The following is a 10855-nucleotide window of genomic DNA, read 5'->3' as shown; positions in this document are numbered from 1 at the left end:
TACAGGGGGGCACAGGGGGTGCAAACTAGGAGAGGGGTCCAATCAACAGAACAAAAAGGCAGAGCGGAGATCATGTACAGACGTTACACGGGTAGAAGAGTGAGCCTCATATTAAGGGGATTATACAGACGATCACGCATTACACAATACAGGGGCATGCAGCAATTATACTAGGAGTGGGGGGCTCTGGCACACTTACACTGGCGGGTGAGGGGGGGTGGACTTGCTGGTCAGTGGCGGGGTCCGGGCTCTGGATGCTCTTACACTCTTTTTTAAAAGAGAAGTCGTCGTCACCGGCCATTATATAATCACGAGAAGAGAAGAGACCGAGCAAAAGTCAGAAAAAAATGAGGAAAAACTGAATGTGGTCAGAGATCAGCACGAAATATCAGGATAAAAAAGATGAAAAATAACTGTATAATAATCCTACTACATATTCTTACATATAAGAGCAGTATTATAGTAGTTATATTCTTATAAATAGGGGGCAGTATTATAGTAGTTATATACTTGTACATAGGGGCAGTATTATAGCAATTATATTCTTATACATAGGGGGCAGTATTATAGCAGATATATTCTTGCACATAGGGGGCGGTATTATAGTAGTTATATTCTTTTACATAGGGGCAGTATTATAGTAGTTATATTCTTGTACATAGAGGCAGTATTATAGCAGATATATTCTTGTACATAGGGGGCAGTATTATAGTAGTTATATTCTTGTACATAGGGGGCAGTATTATAGTAGTAATATTCCTGTACATAGGGGGCAGTATTATAGTAAATATATTCTTGTATATAGGAGCAGTATTATAGTAGTTATATTCCTGTACATAGGGGCAGTATTATAGCAGTTATATTCTTGTACATAGAGGCAGTATTATAGCAGTTATATTCTTGTACATAGGAGCAGTATTATAGTAGTTATATTCTTGTACATAGGGGCAGTATTATAGTAGTTATATTCTTGTACATAGGGGCAGTATTATAGTAGTTATATTCTTGTACATAGGGGCAGTATTATAGTAGTTATATTCTTGTACATAGGGGGGCAGTATTATAGTAGTTATATTCTTGTACATAGGGGGCAGTATTATAGTAGTTATATTCTTGTATATAGGGAGCAGTATTATAGTAGTTATATTCCTGTACATAGGGGCAGTATTATAGTAGTTATATTCTTGTATATAGGGAGCAGTATTATAGTAGTTATATTCCTGTACATAGGGGCAGTATTATAGTAGTTATATTCCTGTACATAGGGGCAGTATTATAGTAGTTATATTCCTGTACATAGGGGCAGTATTATAGTAGTTATATTCCTGTACATAGGGGGCAGTATTATAGTAGTTATATTCCTGTACATAGGGGCAGTATTATAGTAGTTATATTCTTGTATATAGGGAGCAGTATTATAGTAGTTATATTCCTGTACATAGGGGCAGTATTATAGTAGTTATATTCCTGTACATAGGGGCAGTATTATAGTAGTTATATTCCTGTACATAGGGGCAGTATTATAGTAGTTATATTCCTGTACATAGGGGGCAGTATTATAGTAGTTATATTCCTGTACATAGGGGGCAGTATTATAGCAGTTATATTCTTGTACATAGGGGGCAGTATTATAGCAGTTATATTCTTGTACATAGGGGGCAGTATTATAGTAGTTATATTCTTGTACATAGGGGGCAGTATTATAGTAGTTATATTCTTGTACATAGGGGCAGTATTATAGCAGTTATATTCTTGTACATAGGGGGCAGTATTATAGCAGTTATATTCTTGTACACAGGGGGCAGTATTATAGTAGTAATATTCCTGTACACAGGGGGCAGTATTATAGTAGTAATATTCCTGTACATAGGGGGCAGTATTATAGTAGTTATATTCTTGTATATAGGAGCAGTATTATAGTAGTTATATTCTTGTAAATAGGGGGCAGTATTATAGTAGTTATATTCCTGTACATAGGGAGCAGTATTATAGTAGTTATATTCCTGTACATAGGGAGCAGTATTATAGTAGTTATATTCTTGTATATAGGGGCAGTATTATAGTAGTTATATTCTTGTACATAGGAGCAGTATTATAGTAGTAATATTCCTGTACATAGGAAGCAGTATTATAGTAAATATATTCTTGTATATAGGGAGCAGTATTATAGTAGTTATATTCTTGTATATAGGGAGCAGTATTATAGTAGTTATATTCTTGTATATAGGGAGCAGTATTATAGTAGTTATATTCTTGTACATAGGGGGGCAGTATTATAGTAGTTATATTCTTGTATATAGGGAGCAGTATTATAGTAGTTATATTCTTGTACATAGGGGGCAGTATTATAGTAGTTATATTCTTGTACATAGGGGGCAGTATTATAGTAGTTATATTCTTGTATATAGGGAGCAGTATTATAGTAGTTATATTCTTGTACATAGGGGGCAGTATTATAGTAGTTATATTCTTGTATATAGGGAGCAGTATTATAGTAGTTATATTCTTGTACATAGGGGGCAGTATTATAGTAGTTATATTCTTGTATATAGGGAGCAGTATTATAGTAGTTATATTCTTGTACATAGGGGGCAGTATTATAGTAGTTATATTCTTGTACATAGGGGGCAGTATTATAGTAGTTATATTCTTGTACATAGGGAGCAGTATTATAGTAGTTATATTCTTGTACATAGGGGGGCAGTAATAGTTTGTTACACAGACGCCTCCTATATCCGATTCCATTGACAATCAATGTCTGGCGCTAAGGAAACATGGATGTTGCCATAGTAACCAATTCCAGGTCAGGTTTTATCTGGTCATAGAAGGTTAGAAAGTGAAAGCTGAACTCTGATTGGTTGCCTAGCAGTCATTGGCAGGAAGTGGAAGCTGCTGCTATTAGCAACCAATCAGGTTACAGTGATTTGATTGGTTGATGAAGGCAGCAGTTTCACTTTCTTTTTATTATGGTTGCTACGGGCAACATTTGTATTTTTCATTATACCAATACACCAAAATCAGGTGCGACTTTCCTCGTAGGCCCGAGCCCCATCGTCACCACCACATGGAGACCCCTTGGACAGATTACGAGTCCGGTTACGCATTAACACAGAACATCTTGAATGCTCCTTCGCCCTCCTCAGTTTGGTCTAGTAACTAGAGTTGAGCGGATCGGTCATAATCCGGATCCGGATCGGGTTTCCGCGGAAGTCCGGATCCGATCCGGAATCTGCGGCCATATAAATCAATGAGGAAAGAAAGAGAGAGAAAGAAAGACAGAAAGAAAGAAAAAGACAGACAGACAGACAGACAGAGAAAGAAAGAGAAAGAAAGAGAAAGAAAGAGAAAGAAAGAGAAAGAAAGAGAAAGAAAGAGAAAGAAAGAGAAAGAAAGAGAAAGAAAGAGAAAGAAAGAGAAAGAAAGAAAAAAAAAAAGAAAAAAAAAGAAGAAGAAGAATGATCCGGATCGTGTACCCCGGATCCCGGGTACTGGTCGGACTCGGATCGGAACCTCGAACCGTGCGGATCCAGATTTTTCAGATCGGGGTCCGCTCAACACTACTAGTGACCAACTTGCTGACTGTTTCCATCACTGATCACTGCTGTTTTTGAAAAAAAAAAATTAAGGGGGGGAGCAGGAGGGGGGGGGGAGCAGGAGGAGGGGGGTGGGGGGGGGGGCTACAGCATGAAAGGTTGCTATGGCAACTGTGCTTTGCTTTATGTACTCGTCCCCCCTTAAATCTGACAGAACCACAGATTGTCATCCAATGCAGAAATACAAAAGTCTGACAACTCGCAAACAACTAGTAATTCGACCGACAACCCTGAGAACCCAATCTCCATCTGTTTTCCATCACATTAATGAAGCGATGTTCCTCTACTGATGGCAGAGAGGAGTCTGTAGAGGCCGAGGTTCAAGAAAGGTGGGCACGAAGGTGACATGGACGGGCGGCATGGAGGTGACACCGTGCTCTGGGAAAGGTGGGCAAGAAGGTGACATGGACGGGCGGCGTGGAGGTGACACTGTGCTCTGGGAAAGGTGGGCAAGAAGGTGACATGGACGGGCGGCGTGGAGGTGGCACCGTGCTCTGGGAAAGGTGGGCAAGAAGGTGACATGGACGGGCGGCGTGGAGGTGGCACCGTGCTCTGGGAAAGGTGGGCAAGAAGGTGACATGGACGGGCGGCGTGGAGGTGACACTGTGCTCTGGGAAAGGTGGGCAAGAAGGTGACATGGACGGGCGGCGTGGAGGTGACACTGTGCTCTGGGAAAGGTGGGCAAGAAGGTGACATGGACAGGCGGCGTGGAGGTGGCACCGTGCTCTGGGAAAGGTGGGCAAGAAGGTGACATGGACGGGCGGCGCGGAGGTGGCACCGTGCTCTGGGAAAGGTGAGCAAGAAGGTGACATGGAAGGGTGTCCACGAGGTCTGGGATAGGTGTGCAAGAAGGTGACATGGACGGGCGGCGTGGAGGTGGCCACGAGGTCTAGGAAAGGTGGGCAAGAAGGTGACATGGACGGGTGGCCACGAGGTCTAGGAAAGGTGGGCAAGAAAGTGACATGGACGGGCGGCGCGGAGGTGGCCCCAAGGTCTGGGAGAGGTGTGCAAGAAGGTGACATGGACGGGCGGCGCGGAGGTGGCCCCGAGGTCTGGGAGAGGTGGGCAAGAAGGTGACATGGACGAGCGGCGCGGAGGTGGCCCCGAGGTCTGGGAGAGGTGGGCAAGAAGGTGACATGGACGAGCGGCGCGGAGGTGGCCCCGAGGTCTGGGAGAGGTGGGCAAGAAGGTGACATGGACGAGCGGCGTGGAGGTGGCCCCGAGGTCTGGGAGAGGTGGGTAAGAAGGTGACCTGGATGAGCGGCGTGGAGGTGCCGCGAGCTCTGACGCCAGACCAAGGGGGGGGGGGGGGGAAATGGCAGACACCAGACCAAAGGGGCTGGGTTGCAGACGCCAGACCAAAAGGGGGGAGGAGGGGGGGACGACACATACGCCAGACCGAAGAGGTGTGGGGGGACGACACACACGCCAGACCGAAGAGGTGTGGGGGGACGACACACACGCCAGACCGAAGAGGTGTGGGGGGACGACACACACGCCAGACCGAAGAGGTGTGGGGGGACGACACACACGCCAGACCGAAGAGGTGTGGGGGGGGGGACACACACGCCAGACCGAAGAGGTGTGGGGGGGGGGACACACACGCCAGACCGAAGAGGTGTGGGGGGGACACACACGCCAGACCGAAGAGGTGTGGGGGGGGGACACACATGCCAGACCGAAGAGGTGGGGGGGGACACACATGCCAGACCGAAGAGGTGGGGGGGGACACACACGCCAGACCGAAGAGGTGGGGGGGGACACACACGCCAGACCGAAGAGGTGGGGGGGGGACACACACGCCAGACCGAAGAGGTGTGGGGGGGGGGACACACACGCCAGACCGAAGAGGTGTGTGGGGGGGGGGACACGCCAGACCGAAGAGGTAGGGGGGGGGAGGGGACACGCCAGACCGAAGAGGTAGGGGGGGGGAGGGGACACGCCAGACCGAAGAGGTAGGGGGGGGGGAGGGGACACGCCAGACCGAAGAGGTAGGGGGGGGGGGAGGGGACACGCCAGACCGAAGAGGTAGGGGGGGGAGGGGACACGCCAGACCGAAGAGGTAGGGGGGGGAGGGGACACGCCAGACCGAAGAGGTAGGGGGGGGGAGGGGACACGCCAGACCGAAGAGGTAGGGGGGGGGGAGGGGACACGCCAGACCGAAGAGGTAGGGGGGGGGAGGGGACACGCCAGACCGAAGAGGTAGGGGGGGGGGAGGGGACACGCCAGACCGAAGAGGTAGGGGGGGGGGGAGGGGACACGCCAGACCGAAGAGTTAGGGGGGGGGGAGGGGACACGCCAGACCGAAGAGTTAGGGGGGGGGGAGGGGACACGCCAGACCGAAGAGTTAGGGGGGGGGAGGGGACACACCAGACCGAAGAGTTAGGGGGGGGAGGGGACACGCCAGACCGAAGAGTTAGGGGGGGGAGGGGACACGCCAGACCGAAGAGTTAGGGGGGGGAGGGGACACGCCAGACCGAAGAGTTAGGGGGGGGGAGGGGACACGCCAGACCGAAGAGTTAGGGGGGGGAGGGGACACGCCAGACCGAAGAGGTGGGGGGGGGAGGGGACACGCCAGACCGAAGAGGTGGGGGGGGAGGGGACACGCCAGACCGAAGAGGTAGGGGGAGGGGGACACACGCCAGACCGAAGAGGTAGGGGGAGGGGGACACACGCCAGACCGAAGAGGTAGGGGGAGGGGGACACACGCCAGACCGAAGAGGTAGGGGGAGGGGGACACACGCCAGACCGAAGAGGTAGGGGGAGGGGGACACACGCCAGACCGAAGAGGTAGGGGGAGGGGGACACACGCCAGACCGAAGAGGTAGGGGGAGGGGGACACACGCCAGACCGAAGAGGTAGGGGGAGGGGGACACACGCCAGACCGAAGAGGTAGGGGGAGGGGGACACACGCCAGACCGAAGAGGTAGGGGGAGGGGGACACACGCCAGACCGAAGAGGTAGGGGGAGGGGGACACACGCCAGACCGAAGAGGTAGGGGGAGGGGGACACACGCCAGACCGAAGAGGTAGGGGGGGGGGGGGACAACAGATGCCAGACCGAAGAGGGGGGTAAGGGAGACGGACGCCAGACCGAGGGGGGGGGGGGGCAGACGCCAGGCCAAGGGGGCTGGAGTCCACTGGGCACAGAGTTATAAAGGGTATCAGATTAGGGGCTAGAGAATAGAGATGAGGTCGACCAAGAAGATTACAGGGGGCACAGGGGGTGCAAACTAGGAGAGGGGTCCAATCAACAGAACAAAAAGGCAGAGCGGAGATCATGTACAGACGTTACACGGGTAGAAGAGTGAGCCTCATATTAAGGGGATTATACAGACGATCACGCATTACACAATACAGGGGCATGCAGCAATTATACTAGGAGTGGGGGGCTCTGGCACACTTACACTGGCGGGTGAGGGGGGTGGACTTGCTGGTCAGTGGCGGGGTCCGGGCTCTGGATGCTCTTACACTCGGGGGGGCTACTGGTTAGTGATTGGGTCAGAACACTCTTACATTTGGGGGCTGCCAGTCAGTGATGGGCTCCGGATGCTCTTACACTCAGGGGCCGCTGGTCAGATGGGTCCGGGCTCAGGACGCTCACACTCGTGGGGAGGGGGTCGCCGGTTAGTGAGGGGCTCCGGACGCTCCAACACTCGGTGGGCTGCCGGTCATTGATGGGCTCCGAACGCTCTTACACTCGGGGGGTCGCCGGTCAGTGATGGGGTGTGAACGCTCTTACACTCGGGGGGCCGCCGGTCAGTGATGGGCTCCGAACGCTCTTACACTCGGGGGGCTGCCAGTCAGTGATGGGTTCCGGATGTTCTTACATTTGGGGGCTGCCGGTCAGTGATGGGATCCGAACGCTCTTACACTCGGGGGGCTGCCGGTCAGTGATGGGCTCTGAACGCTCTTACACTCGGGGGGCTGCCGGTCAGTGATGGGCTCTGAACGCTCTTACACTCGGGAGCTGCCGGTCAGTGATGGGCTCTGAACGCTCTTGCACTCGGGGGGCTGCCGGTCAGTGATGGGCTCCGAACGCTCTTACACTCGGGGGGCTGCCGGTCAGTGATGGGCTCCGAACGCTCTTACACTCGGGGGGCTGCCGATCAGTGATGGGCTCCGAACGCTCTTACACTCGGGGGGGCTACCGGTCAGTGATGGGGTCCGGACGTTCTTACACTAGGGGGGTCGCCGGTCAGTGATGGGGTGTGAACGCTCTTACACTCGGGGGGCCGCCGGTCAGTGATGGGCTCCGAACGCTCTTACACTCGGGGGGCTGCCAGTCAGTGATGGGTTCCGGATGTTCTTACATTTGGGGGCTGCCGGTCAGTGATGGGATCCGAACGCTCTTACACTCGGGGGGCTGCCGGTCAGTGATGGGCTCTGAACGCTCTTACACTCGGGGGGCTGCCGGTCAGTGATGGGCTCCGAACGCTCTTACACTCGGGGGGCTGCCGGTCAGTGATGGGCTCCGAACGCTCTTACACTCGGGGGGCTGCCGGTCAGTGATGGGCTCCGAACGCTCTTACACTCGGGGGGCTGCCAATCAGTGATGGGCTCCGAACGCTCTTACACTCGGGGGGCTACCGGTCAGTGATGGGGTCCGGACGTTCTTACACTAGGGGGGCTGCCGGTCAGTGATGGGCTCCTGGCTCAGGACGCTCTTACACTCGTGAGGGAGAGGGGGGGGGGGTGTTCGCCGGTCCGTGATGGGGTCCGGACGCTCTTACGCTCGGGGGCTGCCGGTCAGTGATGGGTTCCGGACGTTCTTACACGGGGGCTGCCGGTCAGTGATGGGTTCCGGACGTTCTTACACTCGGGGGCTGCCGGTCAGTGATGGGGTCCGGACGTTCTTACACTCGGGGGCTGCCGGTCAGTGATGGGTTCCGGACGTTCTTACACGGGGGCTGCCGGTCAGTGATGGGTTCCGGACGTTCTTACACTCGGGGGCTGCCGGTCAGTGATGGGGTCCGGACGTTCTTACACTCGGGGGCTGCCGGTCAGTGATGGGGTCCGGACGTTCTTACACTCGGGGGCTGCCGGTCAGTGATGGGGTCCGGACGTTCTTACACTCGGGGGGCTGCCGGTCAGTGATGGGGTCCGGACGTTCTTACACTCGGGGGGCTGCCGGTCAGTGATGGGGTCCGGACGTTCTTACACTCGGGGGGCTGCCGGTCAGTGATGGGGTCCGGACGTTCTTACACTCGGGGGGCTGCCGGTCAGTGATGGGGTCCGGACGTTCTTACACTCGGGGGGCTGCCGGTCAGTGATGGGGTCCGGACGTTCTTACACTCGGGGGGCTGCCGGTCAGTGATGGGGTCCGGACGTTCTTACACTCGGGGGGCTGCCGGTCAGTGATGGGGTCCGGACGTTCTTACACTCGGGGGGCTGCCGGTCAGTGATGGGGTCCGGACGTTCTTACACTCGGGGGGCTGCCGGTCAGTGATGGGGTCCGGACGTTCTTACACTCGGGGGGCTGCCGGTCAGTGATGGGGTCCGGACGTTCTTACACTCGGGGGGCTGCCGGTCAGTGATGGGGTCCGGACGTTCTTACACTCGGGGGGCTGCCGGTCAGTGATGGGTTCCGGACGTTCTTACACTCGGGGGGCTGCCGGTCAGTGATGGGCTCCGAACCCTCTTACACTCGGGGGGCTGCCGGTCAGTGATGGGCTCCGAACCCTCTTACACTCGGGGGGCTGCCGGTCAGTGATGGCTTCCGGATGTTCTTACACTCGGGGGGCTGCCGGTTAGTGATGGGGTCTAGACGCTCTTACACTCGGGGGCCGCTGCTCAGTGATGGGTTCCGGACGCCCTCCGGTCAGTGATGGGGTCCGGACGCTCTTACGCTCGGGGGCTGCCGGTCAGTGATGGGTTCCGGATGTTCTTACACTCGGGGGGCTGCCGGTCAGTGATGGGCTCCGAACCCTCTTACACTCGGGGGGCCGCTGCTCAGTGATGGGTTCCGGACGCCCTCCGGTCAGTGATGGGGTCCGGACGCTCTTACGCTCGGGGGCTGCCGGTCAGTGATGGGGTCCGGACGTTCTTACACTCGGGGGGCTGCCGGTCAGTGATGGGCTCCAGCACAGGGGTCCTTACCTGCATGTCCGGGGGTCTCCTGCTCGGGGGATGATCCGGGCTCCCCTCTCCGGGGTGCGGGGGAAATACAGGGTCCCAAATCCAACACAATTGCGGCGCACAGGTACATCCACTGGTGGCGTCACCCGCGGTCACCGGGCGGCATAGTCCGGTCCTAGATAAGGATTGTACAGTCCCGGAGCGGTGCGCCTGGAGACAATCCCGGCTCTCAGCGGAGCGGCCGCCGGTGTGTCCGGTCCTCGCTCTCGATCTCCGGCGTCTCTCTGTCTCCGCTTTCCGGTCTCTGCTCCTTGGTGCGTCTCTATATCCTCGGTGTATCCAGTCTCTCTTCCCGGTGTATCTCTATATCCTCGGTGTATCTATATCCCCGGTATGTCCGGTCTCCTCTCCCCGGTGTATCTCTATATCCCCGGTGTGTCCGGTCTCCTCTCCCTGGTGCGTCTCTATATCCCCGGTGTGTCCAGTCTCCTCTACCCGGTGCGTCCGGTCTCCTCTCGCCGCTGTCGCTCCCGGACTCCAGTCCACAGATGAGAACTTGTCTCACTACGATCCGTAACTTCGAAACCACGCCCAGTCTCTGACAACCACGCCCACAAAACTTTGAAACTACGCCTATGTGGCGCAATCCCGCCCCCTACAGAGAAGCGCGCAGTGCGGCTCCAGCACAGGTGACAGTGTCAGGAAGGTTTCCTGAGGTCCGAGGAGCGGTATATAACATCTCTGAGGTGAGAAGAGCGGTATATGACATCTCTGAGGTAAGAGGAGCGGTATATGACATCTCTGAGGTAAGAGGAGCGGTATATGACATCTCTGAGGTGAGAAGAGCGGTATATGACATCTCTGAGGTAAGAGGAGCGGTATATGACATCTCTGAGGTAAGAGGAGCGGTATATGACATCTCTGAGGTGAGAAGAGCGGTATATGACATCTCTGAGGTAAGAGGAGCGGTATATGACATCTCTGAGGTACGAGGAGCGGTATATGACATCTCTGAGGTACGAGGAGCGGTATATGACATCTCTGAGGTGAGAGGAGCGGTATATGACATCTCTGAGGTAAGAGGAGCGGTATATGACATCTCTGAGGTAAGAGGAGCGGTATATGACATCTCTGAGGTACGAGGAGCGGTATATGACATCTCTGAGGTGAGAGGAGCGGTATATG

At 54.3% G+C, this 10855-nt stretch overlaps 1 protein-coding gene across 1 annotated transcript in view; it reads right to left on the bottom strand.

Annotated features, from left to right (window-relative positions):
- WNT5B (Wnt family member 5B) overlaps nt 1-10234 on the bottom strand; it is a 71694-nt gene extending 61460 nt beyond the window's left edge. Inside the window, exon 1 of the mRNA XM_075343610.1 lies at nt 9692-10234. Within this exon, the coding sequence (XP_075199725.1) occupies nt 9692-9697 (6 nt within the window). The 5' untranslated portion in view covers nt 9698-10234. The remainder of the gene's footprint in view (nt 1-9691) is intronic.
- Between the last annotated feature and the right edge of the window lie 621 nt (nt 10235-10855).

Source organism: Anomaloglossus baeobatrachus, chromosome 4 (genome assembly GCF_048569485.1).
Source record: "Anomaloglossus baeobatrachus isolate aAnoBae1 chromosome 4, aAnoBae1.hap1, whole genome shotgun sequence".
Lineage (NCBI taxonomy): Eukaryota > Metazoa > Chordata > Amphibia > Anura > Aromobatidae > Anomaloglossus > Anomaloglossus baeobatrachus.
The sequence above is the reverse complement of the archived record's forward strand: the minus strand, read 5'-3'. Positions and strand labels throughout refer to the sequence as shown.